Source organism: Lagopus leucura, unplaced genomic scaffold (assembly GCF_019238085.1).
Source record: "Lagopus leucura isolate 7727_CA_CO unplaced genomic scaffold, USGS_WTPT01 Super-Scaffold_100017, whole genome shotgun sequence".
NCBI lineage: Eukaryota > Metazoa > Chordata > Aves > Galliformes > Phasianidae > Lagopus > Lagopus leucura.
This window is the reverse complement of record NW_024962271.1, coordinates 15,134,178-15,157,724: the sequence shown is the minus strand read 5'-3', so window position 1 is coordinate 15,157,724 and position 23,547 is coordinate 15,134,178. Positions and strand designations below refer to the sequence as shown.

General features: G+C 45.7%; 1 protein-coding gene across 3 annotated transcripts; it reads right to left on the bottom strand.

The window, feature by feature from the left end:
* Positions 1–316: 316 nt before the first annotated feature.
* Positions 317–22,025, bottom strand: NUTF2 (nuclear transport factor 2). Of its 3 annotated transcripts, none has more exons than XM_042877167.1 (5): positions 21,940–22,025; positions 13,150–13,274; positions 11,811–11,882; positions 8,141–8,239; positions 317–836 (listed from the first exon to the last, which is right to left on the bottom strand). In XM_042877167.1, exons 2-5 carry the CDS (start codon positions 13,246–13,248, stop codon positions 723–725), a joined length of 384 nt encoding a protein of 127 aa, XP_042733101.1. In that variant the 5' UTR covers positions 13,249–13,274; positions 21,940–22,025; the 3' UTR covers positions 317–722. The 3 variants fall into 3 exon arrangements, with proteins under 3 accessions (XP_042733101.1, XP_042733103.1, XP_042733102.1); XM_042877169.1 differs by lacking the exon at positions 21,940–22,025 and adding an exon at positions 21,853–21,873; XM_042877168.1 differs by lacking the exon at positions 21,940–22,025 and adding an exon at positions 19,691–19,797.
* Positions 22,026–23,547: the final 1,522 nt, after the last annotated feature.

The window sequence follows — 23,547 nt, the reverse complement described above, 5'->3', positions numbered from 1 at the left end:
TCTTTAGCTTTGAGAGTTAACACAAGAGGCAGCACAAAGATTAACTTCATGCTACACAGCTGTCAGCCTTGCAAATTATTTCAAGGTTTTGCAGTGGAAAATAATCTGGCTGAGATCTAACTTATCAAGGAGTGTTAAAAGTTGAGCTGGAAGCTTCTAAGAGCTGCCGAGAAGGAAGATGCTGTTTTACTAGGCTTTGCTGGGAAAACCATCAAGCACTTTTTCAGTTTGAGATCCAGGTTCACAAACATTTCCCCCCCGGCAGACAAGCACCCAAACCAAACTCATATCCAACTCATTAAAACTATTTAAACTGTTAAGAAAAAATCGTATGTTTTTATTGTGTAATGTAGCATTGAAACGTCTGAACAAATTGGTATCTGGGCTGTACAGGCTGCTGTTCTTTCAATTCTTTGGGTTATAGAGCATCTTGTCAGTACATAAACAACAACCTTTTGCATTTTAAATTCTTTCCGAGGCATGCTGGTACAACACAAATTTCTCTTGTCAAATGCAGCTAACTAACTTCCAAACATCATGCACAAGGAACTCATCTAGTGACAATGTAAACTCAGCAGAAGGGCAGGTCACAGCTCTTGCTTGCTCACGCTCTGCAGTGCTGCAGGTTTGTGTATGATATTTGGAATGTTCTGTGAGTGTGAATAGTATCAGTAAGAGGAGAGGAGAAAAAAAAGAAGAACAGGTGCCTCGGGGTCGCCAGCTCAGCCAAAGTTGTGCAATGCTAGCCTGAACATGTCATTGGTGCAAACCCAGGCATCGTTGATGTTCTTTAATAGAAATATCTGGTGGAATCCCATGATAGGATCTTCATCAGCCTGCAGAAAGAAAGGGAAAGTGTTCAAAAAGCTCTGTCTTGAGAAATGCATTCCAACACAGTAAGAAAACATAAAAAGCTAGTGCTAACAGTGACACTGCATGCTGTAAGGTAACTAATACCTCGAGACACTCACACAACCAGGGGTCCCTTTCCAAGTTGCTTGCAAACACAAACTTAGGGCCCAACGACAGAAATCCTGCGATGCTTTAGAGTTTTCTGGAATAATTACAGACACCTCATTCCAGAAACTTCACAACACCAGTGGAAGCATGCCTGCCTCACCATGTGGAACCACAGACTTTCTTTGGGCCTTGCCCAAGGAACCAAGTATAAGAAGACAGGTTTTCAAATTAGGTTGTAACTGCTGTAGTTTGGATCGGACCTCAGAAGAGATTTTCTCTAGAAGCCAACAGCAACAGTGCTGCCTGAATTCTCTGTGTAACAATCTCAGCTTTTGAAACGTTTCCCAGAGCAGGTACAGCTGCCCAGCAATACAATGCTTCCTGCTGCCATTTCCAGGACCAACTCTGAAATGGTAGCTGTAGCTGCAAGGAGGTGTTGAAAAGCACAGAGAATCTTTCCAATGGTGCCTTACCTTCTGCCTTTGCCAATTCAGCTCTGTGCTTACAGGAATGAGGGACTACAGAAGTAGGAGTATCAACAGTACTGAATTGAATAGGACTATAGGGAGGCTAGTTCTCCAATCGAATGCTTACCAGTCTCAGAGACACTATACAGCCTCAGTATGAAGTGGAAATCACTACAGGATTTAGTCTGAACAATCCATAGGATCTAGTAACAAAACAATTCCCTTACACTGACCATGCTGTATTCAAGTCAGCCTTTTTGGAGGATTTTAAGCTTCCAGAATGAGAAGGGGGAAAAAGCATGAAAAGAAAGTATTGGAAAAGCAGCAGCCAGAGGAGCACATGAAACAAACTGTCAAAATGCTGAATGTTGACTCTCAGTGGTCTAGCTGTCTAGCAAGAAAAGCAAATGAAAAGACTAAAGAAAGAGAACTGGTGTCTATAAACATCTTTTTAAAAATGTAAAACGTATGTAGATGAAAAACTGACTGAGGAATAAAGACAACTCTGAGGAGCAGCTTGCTAAGAACAGCAACCACATCACAGAGCAGGAAGCCTGCCACAGCACTCATAGCATCAGTGTGGATAGGATAGGATAGGAGTGTGGGACTGAAGCACAGTAAGAAAATTCAAATCTAAAACCAACTGCAGGGATTTCATAGCAACAACTAGCAAAAAAATAGTACGTGATATGCAGTGTCAGGAAATATATCCATGTGGGATGTATTTTCAAGTACATCCAGGGAACAAAACCAAAAAGGGTGCTAGATTAGCTGCTATGCCTCGGAAAGTGAGTGACAAACCGAAATTGGTTTTCAGGTGATCCTATGTTGAGCCAGGAGTCACATTTGATCCTTCAGTGTCTCTTCCAGCTCAGAATATGCTATGATTCTGTAACTGCTTGGAAACAGCAGCTCAGAGCTCACCAGCTATCACGACAAAAGTGTCAGCAGTTATTAGGAAAGGAACAGAGACCACAGCCCATAATTATGCAAACACAAGCACACAGAGCACCCACATACCAAATCCTGCATGCATTTGTTACGTTAAAAAAAAGAGAAAAGGTAGAATAAGGGAAGGCCAGGGAAGGGTAAGCTACCAAGCTTGCTACTGAAGAAAGTAAACTGAGAATGAGCCTAGCTTGCAAAAAAAAAAAAAAGAAAGAAAAAAAGTGATCAAGTGGGAGATGGGGATGATAAACTACTACCAGAAAAATCACAAAGTGAGTGAGGAATCTGGTGCCCTACAGGCAGCAGAAGTATCAGTGAGTCCAAGCTGAAATAATGAAAGAAAAATCATCAAGACAAGTGCTAATAAAGCCACAGTTCAACAGCAGGATGAACTGAGCAGCTTTCTGTCGTGCTGATATAAGCCTTCTTTCACACTGGGCAGAGGCTCCACAGTAATTAACACAAAGCAAACACAGCAATTGTGCTGAATTAGACTGGCTGTCCACCTCGTTCATTAGCATATATGACAGCAGTCACAGCAATTATTTCAGGGGAATTACCATCATTATGTCTATCTAGAAAGATGCTTGCATGTCCATCCAGAGGAGGCGCCCCGTGTGCTGAAGTCTGGGAGTGCAGCGTCATCTCTGGCTTTTCCCAGGTACCAGACATGATGCTTAAATCCCAGTAAGGTCTTGCTACTCCTTGCTACTCATTTTACACTGCACATGCTGGAATCTTTAAGAAAGTGGAGCACTTCAAAGTTTGAAATGCAACCTTGTATTTGATAGCACTTTATTAATGTAGCCTTTTTTGACCAAGCCAGAATCGAGTTCAGGTTCATTTCAGCTCCCCTCTAATGGCTTCATTTAAACCACCAGGCAGAATCTTACCAGCTTGACCAAGCATTAATTACAGCTATTAGTAAGCATTTTGCATACTCGCAGTTGCCCTCTGGTCTCCTCTGAAGTCACCAAGGCACCTACCAGAAGATGCTGACGTAGTGCTCACCAAATCTGAGCTTATTCATTACTGACATGAGTGTCCCTCTACAAAAACAGAACACTAACAGCCTGGTGTACAGCAGGTTTTCTCCACATGTGGTAAGCACAGCTACACCCCAGCTGGCAGCACTTTGGCTTGAGGGGAAGTTCTTCATATTCTTCTACATTATTCTATGTAATTCAGGACTGGACATGTGAAAAAAGATAAAGAGTTCTTCCTTAAACAGCTGCTCTTCTGCACGTTGCTAATTCCCACAATAAGGTCACATACTGTTGTTTTCTTTATTCATTTAAATGTCATGTCTTCATAGACTAGGGGAGCAATATTCTCTAAGAACAAGGAAAACCTGCAACTACATCCAGATTAAATGAAATGATTTATAGTCAGTCTGTTCTTAAAATTCTGAATACGTGCTGTTAATAGCCAAGACCCACAGCCAAGATACTTGAGATGCTCCACAAGGCACACACTAATCCAAGCCCAACTTATGTGAGATCTGAATCACAGCTCAAGTAACCTCACTGAAACATTTTATCCTTACTTTCCCCTCCAAATTCAGCTGTGTCCTACTCAAAATTTGCATTTCAGATGTGAGCACACACTTTAAATACGTGGGTTTTGTTTTTCCTATTATTTTATTCCCTATAGCTTCAACACTTTAATGACATCCTTGAGTATGTCAGAGAATCAGACTGGAAGGATCCTCTGATTTCCAGTGCAGCCTCAGACTTGCAGCAGGACAACCAGCAGCGCTGCACCAGACCCAGCTTCGTCCAGCAGCACCCTCCATGCACGAGCATTTCACAATGTGTCCAGGCAACATTTCTCAGGGTTCTAATCCTTCTGGTATGTTGCCCCTTGTGTCAAGTCTGAACCTCCCAAGCTTTGGTTTGCAATCACTGTCCTTTGTTACATTGCCTGGCACCACCAAGAGTTTGCTTCAGGTCAGTGGAGATACTGAACTTCCAGTCATCAGCAGAAGTACCACACTACCTTACATCTACACAGCAGGTACACAGCTCTCAGTCACCTCCTCTCCAGGCTCAAACTCTCTGTTGATCTTGGCAGCTTTTCGACCTCTTCCAGTAGTTCCTACATCCCTGCTGATCTTGAAGCTTGCAAACTGCAGGAAATCCTGAGTCACATCACAGTGTTAGATGCTACACTACCTTGTCATTCAAGTGCAGCTGCCAAAGAATATTTTCACTAGTCCAAAAAAAAGAATAAATAAATAAAAAATCTCATCTGGAAAGAAAGAATTTTAGTCTCCTTTCATCAGCACCCCACAGAAAGTATTAACTGAAGTGCATACTTGCAGCTACCTTTGTTTCAAAGGAGAGACTAGGAACTAGAGAACAGATTTTTTCAGATGTTAGACCTCATTTAACAGGCTTCCAGCAATGCTTTGAAGTAGCCAACATGCACTGCAAAACCATCCAGTGATTTGGGTTACCAATTTCCTTTCCCTTTCGAGAAAAAGGGGCACTGCATAATAGTTAGTTATTCACATTAATTCCGTAACACTTCAAAATTCACACTCAGAGCTGCAGATCTTCCACACTGCTCTGAGAATGTGCAAGCCACAGCCATGCTTCTCAGCCACCACGAGCTCAGCTGACAGAGAGCCAGAAGAAGGCACTCCTTACTCAACCAGGACAGTGAGGACTGCAGGGAGCAGAGGTAAGGCAGAGGTTACACGTTGTGGAGGGCTAGCCTGAAGACTTCATTGGTGCACACCCAGGCACCTTGAATATTTTTCAACAAAAACGTTTGTTGGAAGCCTAGAACCTGGTCATCATCTGCCTAAGCATGACAGGAGAAATATATTACTAGGTGAAGCACACTGGAAATACTGGGTAACATGCTGGAGGAACACAGAACTAGCATCACAACAAAAGAAACTTACTCCTGAAGGCTTAAACTGATGCTCAATCTTAATAGTTAAAGCAAGCATGCGTAATGAACAGCAATAAAAAGCTATGAGAGCAGAACTGAAATAGGTGGAGGCACATTTATTACCCATCCACAGGTTTGAAAACATTACTGCCCATCTCAGCATCAACTAGAGAGAATCTTGCATGCTCACTTGATAATATGCTTTCTGATAAAAGCTCTGTGTTTTTTCTGCCAGAGTCTGACCCTCACTACAGGCATCATTCACCCCACTCAGATGCACTCTGTCACACTCTAATGTCTTCTCCTAGAAGCTGTTGTGTCCAGTCCCCTTCAGTTCACACTGCTCCAGAAGATATTCTATGTTTACAGGTCATACCAATATCAGCATGCAAGGCTGCAGACTGGAGCAGCACAGAGGCAGACTCAAGCCTGACTGACACGGTGCAGTTGTGGTTGCAACTGACCACAGTTAAACCCCACTCCAAAGTGAAAGGCCAAGAGATTTAAAGCATAATAATGCACGTTTTCTCAAGGCATAATGCTGTGGTAAAGGAAGCAGAGTTTGACAAGTGGACTTTGGCCTGATTAATTCTTCAGAACCATTCTTGCTAGGAGAGCCAAGGCTTTATAACAATTTGGTAGCAGCTCACTCCACAATGTATGAAGGAAGAACAAGGTTTTACTTTTCATTCATTTTGAAGTTTTTCCCCCTAAAACCAAACAAGATGAAAATACAATGGCTTAAGCTGACGTGCCCAGCTCCCTTGCAGTGAGTCTTCACTGAACTTCTCAGATTAGCCATTCAATCAGCTGTGGCCTCTGAAAACCCACCAAAGCATCACACCAAGAAGGACCGCTCAGAAAAAGCATGCTGCAGGTCCTTCAGCCCAGTTACTTTCCTGCAAGATCCTTCACTACATAAAACAACGCAGGTTTTGCAAATAGAGAATTCAAAAGTGTATGCATTGAGCTTTCAAGGATTTGGTTGAGTTGTGTGAACAGGAAAACTGAAGAGATGTTTTTTTTCCCTTCAAATCCAGGTACTAACCGTCCTTAATGTCTTTTCTCTGGTGCAGAACAGCCACACCATTAAGGTAACTTTTCAGTAAAGGTAAGTGAGCAGCTCTGTGTTTTTGTCTACAGCATCCCCTGTTCAATACAAACTACAGACAGGTTGAGTTACTCACCAGCTCTAAGTTACTTACCGAGCCCTGCTGCTCAGTCACCTTATCTACAACAGCACTAAGGTGTACTAAAGCGATTGCTAGCATGCATGCACAAGAAAAAGCATTTGCTAAGTATGACAAACAGCTTCATGTACTGACAAGAGTGGTTACTATATGCATCACGTTACAGACTTGCTGAGTATCTGCCCATCTGTAGTTGAGGATCACAGTGGTCTTGCTGAACACTTCCCTCAGTGAGGAACAGCATCTCTGAGCATTAAACCACACATTTTCATATCAGCTCTGATCCACTTGGTGATTACACAGTAAGCTTGAAAACATGACAGTGCACAACCAGAGGCAGCTGTGAGTGGCCCAAGACACTGACCTAAAAGGAGCCTTGGTTACATCACTGAGTTTTGTGCACACCCAGGCATCAGACATCAGGTGAGCTCAGCATGTCTGACCTCACAGCTGCCCTGCAATGCAGTGCTTTCTGGGAGCATGCACAGTTCTTTCCTCAATCGAGTATGGGCAAGCAGGGGGGAGCAACAAGAAAGCTGGAACCCAACTCACAGCTAGGAAGTAAGAGCACCTTTAAGGAGAGCCAAAGCCATCTGTGTTAGGCTTAGAAGTGGATGCCCAAAAAAATGTTTGCTAGGCAAACAGATTTAAGCTTTCAGTCCTAGACTTGCTTAACAGTACACTCTGTTGAAGTCTGAAGGTTAACAGAAGTACCATTTAAAGGTAATAGGACAAGGAAGCCTAAATAGCTATTTTAAGAGAAACAGGGCCCAAAGCAACTCTAAAGGTTGCATGGCTTTGGAGTCCTGATTTGACAGCTTGGCTGGACCAAACTCCAGCAAATCTTGTTCTGATAATTATAACTATGGTGATTTCACACTTTTAAAATAAAACATTGTCCACTGAGTGCAAGTTCTTAAATACAAGGTATTTTTGCAGATTCTAAGACAACCTCCTTCATTAAGTAGTATCATTAACTTGCATCATAACACACCAGGGCTGCAGACATTTCTTCAAAAGAAGATGAGATTGAGCAAGCTCATGCAGCTCAGTACTGCAACTTAAACAGCAGGGTAACCATACTACAGCTGAAAACTATTCTGGCTTTTCTTCACAAGAAATTCTTTCAGCAAGAAGTGTGTGAACTCTGAGGGAACATTCCCATTGCTTCTGCCTACCAAGGTTAACACCAGGATTACGGATTTGCACTTTAAGAGAGCAAAAAAGCGTGGTCTTACTGAAGAGTTGTCAAATAATAAAAGATGTATACTACCACAGCTAAATGCGTTATAGAATATTCTATTAGAGATGCTTCTGTTGTCCAGGAACAGCGCAGCGATGCTTCTGAGTGCAACTAAAATCTTACAGCGGAATAAACAAAATAATTGATGCTTCTTGAGCCCCTGTGATACCTGTGTGCATAATGTAGTAGAATCTCAGCATCTTGCTGGATGTGAGCCAATGACTGCCAAATTACAGGTGATTTTACCTACTGCAGGCCTTCTGAAGTACTTTCTTGATAAACTTGAACAGCAGAATGACATCCCAGTGCAACCTTACCAGAATTCCTTCCCCATTGGAGAGAGTATTTTGTTTTCAGAACTTGGATGATTTAGTATCCCGCAAAAAACCCAAGATATAAGCATTTGTTACTGCTGAATGGAAAGAGTTTACCTTAAGCTGTCCCACTACCATACTGAGTATACAGCTGTCAGGTGTAGGTTGGTGGTCTTGTGCTGTGATGCTGTGTTGTATTTTTTGGAAGGGAAGGCTCTGTAATGAAAAATGAAAAACAGTCATTGCATTACTGAACTCACAAAACACAAATCCAACGTTATGAAGCATTAGATTTTAGCAGTACTGTACAGAGAGCTTTTGCAACTCAACACTACTCAGCTGGGTGGATCATAACAGTTACTTCATGTCATGGTGCTTTAAAAGTAGGTATGCCACTATAGTCATTAATTAGTATCTTTTTCTTGTCTAATTGCACGACCTCAAGAGCTTTACTTCATCTGAAAGCTGGAAGTTCACATGAGGAAAGCAGAAAGCTCTGCTCTGCATAATAATAAAAGAGCATATGATCTAACACACAGGGCTTACCATATAAATCCAAACATGCTTTTCCTCAAAGTGGTTATTAATAGGAACAGATTGACCAAGAACTTGCATTCAAGACCTAAATTTCTCATCTCTACCTTTTCTGTTTGATTTTTTTTTCCCCTTGATGTTAGCAACTGAAGAGAATCAGAACAGCAACTGGCAACATCTTTGCCATGAGCCAGACAGAACAGCAAAAGCACATACATTGAGAAGAAAAAAAGGTGGAGTTAGAAGTGGCAAGGTACATACACTGAGAAACACCAGCCAGTGAGGAGTGATCCCTTTTTTTTCAGTTTGACCACATTCACATGCTAACCACCCATGCCTCCAAGTAGCAAACTTGCAAACAGTTTGGGTTTTTAAGAGTTCTGATGGAGCTCTAGGCAAGAACGTGGCTGACACCGAAACTCAACACAGGAAAGCAGCATGCAGTCACTCAAACAAGTAGGATGTACCAACTTCACTCAATCCTTCTGATTTTTAAGAGGCTTAAGACAGACCCAAATGTGCCCTTTGATAAGTTCTGCATTACCCTCGAGCACAAAGAGCATGAAAGACTTCCTAGGAGGCAGAAATAAGAAGAGAAGACTGGAGTGCTACTAGCAATAACATGAACTACCAACTTGGCCCTACAAATATAAGGTTTCAGGAAGCACACCAGGAAACTAAATCCTTGGCTAAGAGAGAACACAACTGAGGAAGGACCAGGAGGGAACTTACTTAAAGGGGAACAAAATAAGCATACAGAGCAGCCCTCCAATTGCAGAGAGACACTATTCAAGAAAAGCCCTGAATAAAGCCTCCAGTATTTCCTCTTGGCTGGGTTAATAATGTCAAACTACCATGAACTGGAAAAATGAGTCTGCTGGTTTGCAGAACGTTTTCCAAGGTCACCATCCTGAACTTGAATGTGTAATGTGCATGCCCAGCCTGCACAAGCATAGGCTGGGACATCACACACCCATCCTTCGACAAATGAGAGTATTACAAAACTCAGTCTGGCCTCAGCACAACAGCTACGTGTTAAGCAGGTGCTGCAACAGTCCTGTCGGGCACAGTGGTGCCTGTTCAAAGACAGCTGACTGACCCTGCCAGAGGAAAAGGGCCCTAATGGTTGGGCAGCCAAACAAGCTATTCCTCCTCGAATACAGTGACTGGACTGAGTAAGGTCAGCCAAAATCACCAATATTTAAGATTAAGGGAAACTACCTCAAGAGATGGTTGCATACAGATACCCACCTGTACCAGAGAGAAGCATTTCTTTAGATGCAGAGTGCAGTTAAAGTGGCTGATGAATGAAAAGCCACAAGCAAAGCTTTTAGAGTCCTCTGAGAAAGGCTCTGGACCTTTCATTATTAGAACTGCAGAAATTCTTCTTCTAAGTCACGAGAAATTCTGCAAGAACAAAGTTTTTTTTGGGTACTTTAAACTCAGCCCTGGTTGCAGACTAAGCAGGAAGCAGGAGAAGCTACCTGCTACACAGCATCCACCCTTGATTTCCTCTGATGGGCCTCTATTTCCTACCACAATTGCAAGCACTACTCCTACTTTATGAGATGCCCAGCCTGAGAAGCCTACTACATGCAATAAGCTAAATCCAAGGCCTTACTGGCAGAGATTTTGGATAGGCTTGGTTAATGCAGGAAAACCAAACTCTAGCAGGATTCTTCAAGAGACATGAAGAGATCTCACCAAACAAGAAAGCTGGTCTGCAAATGCTCCATCATTAGAGCTACCTGCTCCAGCTTCTTCCCTGCTTCACAAAGCTCCTGGAACTACAGGATTACCCCAAATGCTCAAAGCAAACAGGCACTCTGAGATGATTCCTTCACCCAGCACCAGTTAAGACAGAAGGCATGTGTGTCAGCTCCCACTCTTTAACAAGGGTGCAAGTGCTTGCAAAGCAGTGTCTTTGTGACCTTGCCCAATTGTATCAGCATCATCTGACAGAGCAGGCTGAGAGGTGCTGTAGCTTTGCTATAATACAGCAGAGATCTTGCTGTTAAGAGAAAAACCTGTCTCTTTGTGTTTAGGGCCCAAAGAACACAGGATCACAGAAGTGCAAAAGAACTCCAGTGCCAAATCTTCAGCAACGTGCCCAACAATGCTCAGACACTCCAGAAGCACAAAGAGAGCAGGTGTACAAATTAGGTTAAAGGAGCAAACAAAACCCACATAGCTCAGTGCTGACAGCTACAGAGCAAGAGTCAGGGTAAGATGCTGCAGTCCCATAACAAGCCATGGTAGGGGAGGGCACAAAATTATCTTACTGCATTTCTTCCTTCCTTTAAGCAGATGGATGTAATCAAAATACTTCCTTGGGGAAAAGAAATATGCCTCCATTCACCAAGCAAGACTGTGCAGCCAGCCCGTGAACGCACAGAGTCCAACTCCCACCACAAAAAGGTAAGATGAAAAGATGATACAACACTCAGATGGGAAAGAGGCTGATCTGCACTGGACCAGATCCAAGGCAGCAGCCTGAGATGCTAGGGCCAGGCAAATTTTAGTTGGTTGGGTGTCTAATTGGCTGCCTAAGGAACACTGAGTAAACAAGCAACTCTATAGCATGATTATCTCCTCACTCCTCATCTAGAAGTGAGTTGCAAGCTGTACTATTTCTGAGGTGCATGGCCTTCTCAAAAGCAACGCAGGCACCTAAAACTCAAAGCTAAGAGTAAATCTCAGCCTTTACATCTCAGTTAAAGACATCTTGGATGAAAGCACTGATCCCAAAATACAGGAGGAAGAGCTGTGTAACAACACACGAAAAACAACAAAGATTTTCTTCTCAAAGTGCAAGATAGAAAGCCTGAAACTGTCACATTGTTTGACATACCATGCCTGGAACAGAACATCAGAACTACAAAGCACATGTTCCACATATCTTGCAAGAGAAAAAGTTTCTGATCCCACAGCAGCTTATAAGCACACTCATTTTTATAGAAAAGGCATATCTCAAAAAGATAAAACTTCTCCAAGTTTAACTAGAAACATGGATGGAGAGTTTCAGCCTGGTACGTTACAAAATACTTTCCTCTGACTTGATGCAAGAAGAAACAGTGACTTCACAGCACTGAAACACAGCTGTAACTACCCATACCAGAAAAGCCAAGGCATGCTGCACTGAGGGAAACCCAGGTTCTTCACTCTAGAACCTAAATCACACTTTTAAGAGGCAGCTCATTAGCAGTCTACAGCATTGTTTCCCCAAAACATTCAGGAAGGATTAAAGACTTACAGAGAGTTTTTCAACGATAGCTGCTTTGCCCTGGAACTGCTGTCCTTCCCACGTAAGGCATGATGCATCAATCTGAGGGAAAAGGAAAAACAAAGATCATCAGCCTGCTTAAGTAATGCTTCACAAATCTCATTAAGAGGTTTTGCTTACTTGGTATTTATTCTTAGAATCCAGCTATTTGTAAACTACCTCAAAGGGAGATGGGAAGAAGCCACAAAGAGCAACCGAAATAGTTTAGAACTGTCAGGTGAAAATCAAGTAGATTAAGTTTCACTACTGTGATTCTACCAGCAAAAAAAGTTCCTGGCTCTGGATTTAAGTTAGCTTTCATGAGAAAGTCTAAAAGTATGGACACAAGTCAAGCACACATAGAGAATAAATGAAACCTGATAAAAATGTCTTGTAACGTCACACTTTATTCAACTAAGGTACCAACCTGCATTTCCTATTCACACCCAGCAAAGTGGCATGTGCCTCTAAAGGCTTTCTAACAGATTGCCAGCCCTGTGCGGCACAAAACGACTGAGATGCTTCAGCCTAAAAGCTCTTCCCATGTACGAGAGAGAGAGAGCATGCAGAGCACACTACAGCAGGTGCAACAGCAACAGGCAAAAAGCTTCATATTCATGGAACTCCACCAAACACTACATCAGTGAGCTGCATAACACAGCCTGCTCCTGCATAGGTACCTCCACTGAATGCTGATGAAAGGTAAAAAGGCCCCAAGGGCAGAAAAAAAGCACATGAGTTCATTGTATGGATGGCCATGTTTCCAGAATTAATTACCCTGTACTTATTACCAGCTTTCTGAAGATTTGAAGCATTTTAGCAATGGCATGACAGGAACTGCCAAGTGCCTTCATATTTAGAGCTGTGATTAAACATTGGCTACTTGTTTTTCCCTGCTTTATGGGCTTCTCTGTTCACGGCTCCTTTGTCAAAACAAGGCAACAGCTAGGAAACACAAGAATCCAAAGAGCAAATGCTATCAGTGTTGGTAGAGACTGCTGAGGTGGGGGGGGGGGGGGGGGGCAAAAAATCAGACAGTGCTCCTACAACTTAAATCCTCCAGAACTTGGTGAAACTTGATATGACTCATTCAGCAAGGGTCAGAAAAACAGGACATGCTGCTGGAAGACTCGTCAGACCTGAGTGCCTTGCTGAAACAGCCCAGCCACTCAGCAGCATTCCTCACCACCAGTAATCACACAGAGCACTCTGAATCTTCTGGAGGCAAAAACTGTAAGTGCAGCAAGTGCAGCTGCACTGACTGATATTCCAAGTCAGGTTAAAACCCACTATCCCACATGAGATGTGACAGGGCATCTTTACTACTTACATATATTGCTCCTAACTGAGTCCTGTCTGCATCAAAAAGCTGGTAGTAATGTTGTACGAAGCTGGACCCAATCTGCTCCCAGATAGGCTTGTCTCCCATTCTGAATCCTCACCTACAGCTGGTGACTGTAAAACAAAACAAGGAATTATCAGAAAGAGCAATTGCATAAACAAGAGTAACATGTGGCTGAAGCACCAGTGGACACAGAATCCCTCAGCTGGACAAAATTCTTCTTTAGAAAAAGGACAAACACCACCTCAGCATCCCAGACTTCTGTGAAATAAGCCCTGGGCACCAAATGGTTTTATTCTGTATGAGAGCAGTCAGTGATTTCTAGTGCTGTTTCAGTGGAAGGTCAACTCACAGAAGCAGAAAATAAGAACCAAAGTGAGTAAATGTTACTGCCTCACATTCACAGATTTCAAAAATGTCAGCATCTGAAAAAGTTGGCCAGCTGCTGCTATTCTGACTCGATCTCATTCACTGTTAACAACACAAGTGTTACCAATGATTGTCTGCAAGGCTTATAGCACTTCTTTACCTATTCAGCCCCTGAACAGGGCATTCTAACCCACACACAGGTCCCTCTGTGAAGAGCATCCTATTAGTGGTACACAATCAGAGTTCATTCACTTCCACTAGCTAGCTGCGCAGCACAGCCTAGCTTTAGGACCTGCTTTTCTCTAGTATCCCATCACTAAGGCTGAGGTACACTCAGTGTTCATAATTGAACCTGGAGTCATTTCAGCACGTGGTGGTAAAATTAAGATTTCCCCTTTCAACTAAAACAGTCTGTATTTCCAGCTCTCCACATCTGACCTACACAGGATGTGCTGCTCCTACAGGTTCCACTAAGAAAAGGCCATCTCTCCATCTTGTGCATGATTTCAGACTGATTCTTTCTTTCAATCATGGCAGTTAGAAAGCTAATTAGAAGTCCTGCCCTGCCAAGGATGGATACCTGGCTCTGTAAGCACTGAAATGTTCTTTTTTTTTTCTTCCTGGAACAGTACATGAAACTCGTCTATCCCATTTCTGAAATATCCTTAATTCATCAGCAACCACGCAGTCAGTGAGGTCAGCACTGAACTCAGGATCCCCTTACCGTGATGCAGACAACCTCAGCTTGGACTGAAGGATTGTGTATCGAAAGAAAGCCTCCCTAAAGTCACTTCCTTTCTTTCAAACAGCTTCTGTCCCACACTTCAGAAGATTTACCAGCAGCTCTCCAGCTATACAACAATTCCAGACTGTGCCTGAGCAGCACAAGCAGGATTTGCCAATGAATCTCCCCACATGTAGCAGAGGTCTCCCACACAACACTGTTGGGGAGCTGCCTCAGTCCTGAATTTGCACAAGCATGCCGAGTTTTAGGAATGCACCAAACAATCCCATGGGAACTAACCTGCATATCTGCATAAGCTCACTGTGCAAGGCCTTCAGTTTTCCCTACAAGCAATAACCAACCAAAAATGCAATATGGGATTCTTCTCTTTCACTATGTCAGGATAGACCTTGCAGAGCCCCATCCACCTTCCAGAAGAAACCTCAGCATCTTGAATGAATGGCAAGACTGCCATGGGCACGAGCATACTGCCTTTGTGTCACTATCCTGTCCTTCCCTGTTGAATTCTTAACGTAGCACAGGCTACAGTTTTTGTCTGTCACAATCAAAAAAAGCCTCCTTAACACCCTGTGCCCCCTAACACCATCCCTTCTACACTGGCTCATGCTAAGCAAACTCATGTGATTGGTTTGGACTTGCTGAGCCCTGGCTGTGCAGTTGTGTCATTATTTCACAGGTGGAAGAGACACATTCATGCCCAAAGGATGAGTAACACAACCCAAACCAGCAGAGACCTCCTTAGCTACCAGCATCAGAGGCAGATGGGCCTTGTGTTGCCCTCCCAGCATTTGAGACGTTGGCCATAAGTCTCCCAGTGTGCTGCTGAAGATGAGGTCTACCTCAAACCTCTCCGTCCCATCTCAAAAGTCCTGGGGAAAGCAGCTATCCACTCCAGCTTCAGGAAGTCTTCCTCAGGATTTATCCTCCCATTGTAACCTGTGAGCATGCTGCAGCCCAACTGAGTGACACAGAACACGTCCCTCAAGAACACCTCTGTACTTCTGCTCCCATTTCCTCACCTTTGTACCAAGGCCAGGCACAAGGATTCAACGCTTCCTACAAGCGGAAGATGAACCCTGCAAGGGCAGCACAGCTCACAGGTCTTCCAAAACATGTTCTTACTGGAGAAAAGAGAGCCTGGATCACATACAAGTGTGCCAGCATCCCTCTCAGCTTCTGCAGAAGCTTTCTGATGTCCTCACTGCACTTTTCCCTATACTTCCTGCTGCTGAGGACGCCTGTGCCTTGTTGGGAAAACCAGAAGTACCAGTATTTGTTTTTTTTTAAAGCCTGTCGTTTGCATTCCAGTCCTGAGGGTACCTACAGGTGATAGTCTGGGATGGCAGGCTGGTGGTTGCTGTGCAGCAAACAGCCCAAGTGAACAAATCAACTCCGTTCAGTTTCTGTGGCCCATCATCGCTTCAGCTCCAGTCCATGAACGTAGATCAGACATCCTCCCTACATGTTCAAGTGGGAATCTCATTAAACCGTATCTAACTCGTAAATTGCAGCCACCAGCTTATTCTTCTGCATGTAAAAAAGTTGGCTCTCAGTGAAATCTGTTAATCCACATGTGTGTTCCCCCCTAAGAGCTCACAGCACCATCACACAAAGCCAAGCTGCAGCTGTGCGCCAGCCCTGCAGCTCCTTGAGCCCCAGCCACCCTCAGCTCCTCGAGGCACTCAGCCTCACACAAGCACCAGACACCTTCTGTTCAAGCATGAAACCAAGAAAGCCTTTAAGACTGTCAGAAATTAAGGGACTGGAATTTTAAATTTAGAAAGTGGTATCATGGTTTTTAAAATTAGCGTGCAAGCTTGCTACCTCCTCCTTAAAAATGTATTTGTCTTCTGTTAGGTAAAATAGTGCTAAATAAATCTGTATAAATCCAACAGTGTTGGTTTTGTTAGAGAAGTGAGAGCTGAACTCAAAAAAAACCTGCTGGAATTAATGACTCCTGGTTAATTTTGACTTTCTTTTTTTTCCCCTGTGCCACTCATACATGGTTCTGTTTAATACACTCTTCCCCAAAAGACTTGTCTTCCTTTTCTGATGCGTCACCCTTTCCTCCATGGTGTCTCATGTTTCCTGCTGTGAAGTTTAGAGCACAGGTTCTTTCCAGAAGCTCAGCAGCAAGGCTGAGCTATCAGTGTGCCTCAGTGGAGTCTAACATTTGGGCTCACAGCACTTGTTACATTGCTTGGAATCTGCTCATATTATAGAGCTCATCCCCAGCTCAGACATCAGCCAGTCAGTGTTCAAGCAGAAGCCCAATGCGGCCCACAGCTGCCAGCAACTGTCCCTCTACCAGGTATACTGTGACAGCACAGCACTCTGCCACTGCTCTGCCAGGGATCTCTTGGTGACATCCACCCAGGTTTTCCTTCCCCACCACATGCTGACATCCCCTAATGCAAACTCCTGCCCCCTGTGTGCCCCCCACACTTCCTACACCTCTTAACCAACACAGCAGTGGCCGAATCCCTATCACCCTCATCCTGTACTCACCCTCCTGCAGCTCAGCACTGCCACATCCCTGACCCCAAAGCCAAGGTCCTGCAGCACAGATGGAATTCATATCTACACCCTGCAAGACTTCCCAGTTCACCATGGTAGCCTTTCCTCAATGCAAACAAAGCCACCCAAACAAAACTCCTGCACGGCCCACCCACTGCAGCATCACTGCCCCATGCTTCTGTTGCTGCTCAGTCTTGCCCAATCAACTAAGGCAGCCCAATAACCCAAAGCCTCCCTCCCCATCCTGTGACGTCCCGTGCCACCAGCCATACAGGTCCACCACAGAGATGACTGCCTGAATAAACCTTGACCCAACTGCTTTGGCACACAGCAGAAGGCACTGATACTGAGTGAAGCTGCATTATCCAGATGGCAGCAGCAACAAGGCGGAAGGAAAGAAGGTGTGAGACAGAGGAGGCAGGAAGAGATGGGACTTCACACGGGCCCTGAACAACCTGCAATGACACTAAGGTTACAATGGCCTCGGGCAAAAGACTTTCTGTCCATAAAACACAGAAACATGGGATCTTTTAACAGCTTGGGTATTCATACCTACATTCACCCCTCCTTCTGCGTTGCTCTGACCCAGGCTATGAGAGGTTGGGATGAACACAGGGTCTGGTTGAAATCTCCTCCTATTGTGTCCTTCGACAAATGAGAAACCGTGAGAACAACCTGGAGGTGATTCTGTCAGCACATTGTAATGCTACTCAGATACATAAGTGAAGGAAAAGCCACTTTTTTATTCTGCCATTCACTGACAGATGAAAACAATTTGCTTTCCCTGAAGCCTGTGAGCACTGGCAACCTTGGGAGGAGGTGGGCTGTCAGCACATCTCTGCAGGACAGAGAAAGGCCACAAAGCATTGTTTCAGCCAGCAGCTGTGCTTACTGCATTATCAGACCTGGACACATGCAAGCTGACTGCAATCAGGTAACAAATTTAAGTCTGAGTTCAAGAAGGGCATGCCAGCACTTCTAAAAGAACCCAGCTCTTTTTGATGTCAACACAAAGGTATGAGCAGTAGTGACTAATGTAGCATTCTTTAGCTATCTGCATTACATATTGGCCTCCCTTTGCAAGGGATGCTCCACCCAAGAAGCTACAAGGAATCACACAACAAACACAAGCAAATAAGCTCAGTACAGGCTTTCTGACCTGCAGAAATGAAGAAAAGAAAAAAGAAAAGCCTAAAAGAATAACCTACCACACTGACAGAAGGGAAAAAAATCCCCATCTCATCTGCAGTTTCTGTGTATGACTACACTACTTCCATGAGAAATCTGAGCACAAACAAACCACACCCCCTGAATATTAAAGCTGGCTCTGCACACCACTGCACCAAAGTTAAGCTCTCGTAAGATCACTGAAGCTTAAGAACACTGAGCTGGAGGGGTGCTCTATGGAAGACAGAAGAGCCACGTAACGAGAGCAGCAATGCTCCCCTCAAACCAGTGCTATGGGCTCAGGGCTACCTGGGGATCCACACAAGCACAATCCAGACCATCCGTTGCTGCACCCTTTGCTACTGATTAACAGAAGAGAGACAACAAAGAGCTGCCGGCTGTGTCAGCTCCTGTTGCACACACCTCTAGCACACGTGCATTTCGTTCACTCCCAATGAGAAGTAGCGAGCAACCTTTAAGTGCCACAAAGAAAAACGTAAAGCAGTAAACAACTTTTCAACCATTCCTCTTTCATCCTCTCCCCCGCTGCTACTAAAACACCGAGGCAGGAGCTCCTCCTGCACGAGCTTTCTAAGAACACAATGGAACCACAGTCAGAGGATTAGTTACCTTTCAGCAGATCGCCCAGTGCCTACACCAAGAATCACTCGATAGCAGATCAGCTGCCTTTAGCAAAGGCGTAGGCTATCAAGAGAAGAAACAAAGCAAATGATGGTGGCAGCCCTGAATAATTCAGATGGCAAGGAACTTCAGGAGCTCCATCTCCACACAGGGTCAGTCAGGGCATCAGATCAGACCAGGCTGCCCACTTTGCCTTTACCCCCTTTGATGCCAAGAGCCTCTGACAATAGAGATAACACAACCCCCACGTGCAAGGTGTTTCAATGCTGCGCTGCACAGAGAAAAAGCCCCCCTCCCAGGTCTAAGCAGAATCCCTTCCGAGTTTTGGAGGCCTCTCACCTCCCCCAGCCCCCACAGCTCTGTGGAAAGCCATCCTGCAGGTGGTGGAAGGCCAGGGCTGAGCCCTGCTCATGCTCCTCCAGAGAAAGCAAGCTCAGGGCAGCGATAGAATGCACCTTAATGTGAGGGTAAGAATGCTAGAAATTATTCTAAACATGCCTTCAGACCTGGAAATAATTAAGTCTGGGTATGTGCACAGCTGGAAAATGGAAAGTGAGAAAGGCGTGACAAGGAGCAGACATTTTCCTCCTGAAATATACAGAAAATAATTGACTTTTCACAGTTTTGGTTTTTTTTCCCCCTCTCCTCCAACTTCATTAAAACAAATTAATGCAGGAATTATGCCAACCTGAAGTGTATTTTGGTGGTTACAGACGTTAGCAAGTAGAGGGGCACTAGTAAATAAATGGATGGGGGAGGTAGTTCTCTGCAAAAGCTCTCCCTGTGCTCAGTTTGGTGCTCATCCTGTCTGCAATCTGACAACCCACGAGTCACCCTAGATGATCATCAAATAGATGGGCATATGTTATTTTATACGTAGCTGGGTAAGACAATGTTTTGCTGTTAAGCAACAACGCTACACGCGTGGCTGTTTATTTCATGGCCCCCTCAGTGAAACCCAAAAACAGAACAGAAATGCACAAGGTTGAATCCTTGCTGTGTTCCCCAGGAGAAACTCCAGAATGGCCACCTTCAGAAAAGCAGGGGGCACAAAGCAGAACAACACAGCTGCTCCATGTCTTTCCTCACCTTCTAGGCAGAGCAACACAACGTTCCACGTCCAAGAAATAGCAAACTGTCAGATGTTTCCATCTGTCCATCCCTGTGACTACTGCGACAGCTGTTCCAGGCTAAGAGAAAACCAAAAGCTATTTTTCAAGCTACAGAAGAAAAATATCGCATTACAATTACTCAAAATTTAATCAGGTTTATTCGTGGACTGAAAGACCCAAAGTAATATTCAGTTTTATCCCCACAAGATCATCTACCAATTACTGCCATCTGATCCCTTTGTTCACAATTCAGCTTGGCCCATCCAGGAACAATTCCAGCTGTATGTTTGTCCAAGTGGCCGTGCAAATAACAGCCCTGAAGGAGGCAGCACAAAGCGCCCCTAAAAACAGTTCTGTGGACTTACTGAGGTGCTACATGCAAGAGGACTGAGATAAAAGCTGCATTATATTACCCCGCTGTACGTTTAGTCACAGCATTCCCTCATTCCTGACTGACACCATTCAAACATGGAAGATTTTCTGCAGCACGCTTTATGATCAACAAGCTTTGCAGGCACGTAAGCACGACTCGTTAAACCTCATCTCTGCACCAACGGTCACAGATCTTTGTTAAGCTCCAGATTTGCAACATATGCCTGGGAAAAAGAAGGAGAAAAACACAACACCCACACTCACAGAACTTTTCCCATGGCACCTACCTACCTCACACTTCCACAACCATGCATTTTCTCTTCTCATTTGCTTCCTGCAAGCACACGGTATCATAGAACCATAGAATGGCCAGGGCTGGAAGGAACCTCAAGGATGATGAAGCTCCAACCCCCCCACCACAGGCAGGACCACCAACCTCCACATTTCATACCAGCTCAGGCTGCCCAGGGCTCCATCCAATCTGGTCTTGAACACCTGCAGGGATGGATGGGGCATCCACAGCCTCTCTGGGCAGCTGTTCCAGCACCTCACCACTCTCTCTGTGAAGAGTTCCCCCTGATATCCACTCTAAACCTTCCCTCCTTAAGGCTCAAACCATGGCCCCTTATTCTGTCACTATCCACCCAAGAAAAAAGTTGATTCCCCTTTCTATAATCCCCCTTTTAAAAACTGAAAGGCTGCAATGAGGCCTCCTCACAGTTTCTACTTCCAGAGAACAGTGTATGCAAAGGTGCACTTGTGCACAAATACAGATATCAAAGCCACCTGTGACACCCCAACATTTGGGAGTTTAAAAGCAACCAAAAAAATCGCCTCTTAGTTATGAGCTGTTTGTGTAGGCTGCAATACTTACACAGAATGTACCACAACCACTACTAATGACACAATCTTACTATCAACAGCAGGGACAACAGACACCCCACCAGAGAAAATTGCTGAAAGCTGCTGGAATTTTCAGAACAGAAGGAAAAAAGGATGGTAAAGCAAATACATTTCAAGCTACCTACTGAACAATCTGCAGTCTTTTAGGGAGGCACATGAAACAAACAGAAACTAGGGTGGAAAAGAGCCGAGCAGCCCCAAAGCGGGCCACAACATCACTGTATTTCCACAGAAGGGCTTAGGTTGCAAAGGACCTTAAAGATTACCTAGTTTTAATCTCCTGCTGTGGAGAGGGCTGCCCAGAGCCCATCCACGTCCCGGTGCACCTCCACGATGGGGCACCCACAGCTCTGGGCAGCTGCACCGGCCCTCCGAGGGAAGGATTACCTCCTCACACCTAACCTAAATCTTAAATGAGGTGATGCGTTTCATCGCTGACACCATAACTTCTGTACTTCTGACTTGCCAGCGCCTCTTCTCTCCCCATCGCTGCTACAGCCTGAAGCCGCTCCCAAAAGGAGACTGGGGCCGGCGTGTGCTGTGGGGAAGGCGAGCAGCCCGAAGCCCGAAGCCCTACAGCCAGCACCCACCTATCCTTTGTTCCACAGCCCTAAAGCCTTGGGCAGGAACTTCAACCCGAATCCGTTCAACTCGGATCCCCCGGTTATCTCATTTCAGCACAGCCCGGCGGTCACCGCGGCCCCGCATCTCCCTCACAAACCTCCTCCCGACACCCAAACGGCGGCACCGCCCCTCCGCCTGCGGGGCCTCGCCCGGCCCGCCGCTCCTCTCCCCCAACCCCCAGCCGCCGCCCCCCGCCTCAAAGACGGGGAAGGTCAGGGCCGGGCCTGGTCAGGCGCCTACCGGCAACGCCCCGCAGCGCGGAGCCGCCGAGCGGTGCCGTGTGCCGACAGCCGGGCCCCGCCGAGCCGCCCCGCCCCCCACACTCACCCCGCAGCTCCCACTATGGCGGCAGCCCCGTGCGCGGCGCGAACCCCCTCAGCCTTTCTCGCCCGCGTTCCCCACTCCGCCCCACACGGCCCGGCCCCGCCCCGATGCGCGCCGGGAAAACGAGTTCGGCTGGAGGCGGCGCCCCGCGTTGAGCTGGGAGTGCGGGACTACAAATCCCGATGTGCCCCGCGGCGCCGCCCGCCGTGGCTCATTTGAATGGGGGAAGGAGAGCGCGCAGCGCTGCGCTGCGCCCGCGGGCCGTGCCTCGGAGCATTGTGGGATTGCGGCGGAGCGCCGAGGGGCTCGTTCCCATCCCCCGCTTCGAGGCGTGCCTCGAAGTCCACTGGCTGGGCTACGTAAGCTGACCGGGAGAAATAGCGCGGGTTTGGCCCGTAGCTGCCTAAGGCTTGTAGTCCTGACAGGATTTCCCCACAGAGGGGTCCCGGGGATGTTCCGTGTGTGAGGAAACGGCTGCTTGTCCCAAAATTCAGCTCAGCACTCCTGAGAGGAGCTGCACAGTGAAATGTGCGGATAAGAAACACAATCCGCTGCTCAGATACCCTCTAGGGAAATCAATTTGGGTAGAAGGTCAGGCATGGTAGAAAAACGGCTTCAAATAGATGCTACCACACATAAACGTTGTAAGAAGTTGGACTTCAGCATGGCTCAGGCTGAGCACACAAAGCAGCGGCTGGGCGGGCTGGCAGAGGGCTGAAGGCTTTGCTCTGGGGGGCACTGCATAGGCTGGAGGAGATGTGGCCATGATATGAGGCCTTCCCTGTGGCTGTGGGGGTGACGAGGGCTGAGGGAACACCAGGAAAGCAGACCAAAAGTGGCTGACTTGAGCCCCTTCTCCAGCCCCACCCAACACACCACTGAGGGCCAGTGCCTTCCACTGGCAGCACCCACCTTCCCTTGAGTTCTTTGGGGCCTCAAGGATTTGTGCCATGGAAAAAAACCTGTTTTTTCAAATCACAGAGCGTGTGACACTTTCGTACAGGTAAACGTTTTGCACGCAGCAATCCTGACTCATCAGCTGTGTCATTTTTTATTCAGAGGGCTGTGAAGGAAAGCTGAGGGAGCTGGGTTTGTTCAGCTTGGAGAAAGCTCTGGGAAGATCTCACAGTTGCAAACACAAGGCCAGAGTCTAGAACTTGCAGGCCGTATAACATGGCACTCATTTTCTGTCTACTGTTCCTGTTGTAACCAGGATAGCACAAGAAATACCTTTTGGGATGCGGGTGCACAGCTGTAGCGGCCCCTTTTTGCTCTTTGTAGCAAAGGTTCTAACATGAGGGGGAGACACGGAAAGAATTTGAGGGAGAATTGCTATGATTTTCTCAGTAGAAAAAGATGAAGGCAGAATGGAGCGTATTGAGGAGGTAACTGGGCTTTAGGGATGTTTTGCTTGTGTGAGAGCTGTTCCTAAATTGTTTTTTCATCAGAATGAATGTGCTGAAGGCTGTGCTTTAACCCAAGGAAAAGAGCAAAGTGATGAAGATCTACCAGCAGGTGGTAAAGTTGTCATCCAGAAAACACAGCTTGTATTTCACCTGAATAATCAGACTGGCTGTGGCCATTGCTCTGCCAATGCCAGTTTGCTTTCTG

What these genes read in the sequence shown, in the direction of transcription:
- NUTF2 (XM_042877167.1), bottom strand. Translation starts at nt 13,248, where the DNA reads ATGGGAGACAAGCCTATCTGGGAGCAGATTGGGTCCAGCTTCGTACAA. An exon ending in CTATCGTTGAAAAACTCTCT is followed by an intron (nt 8,240 to 11,810) that starts GTAAGTCTTTAA and finishes TTTTCATTACAG; the next exon opens with AGCCTTCCCTTCCAAAAAAT. An exon ending in TGGTAGTGGGACAGCTTAAG is followed by an intron (nt 837 to 8,140) that starts GTAAACTCTTTC and finishes TTCTTTCTGCAG; the next exon opens with GCTGATGAAGATCCTATCAT.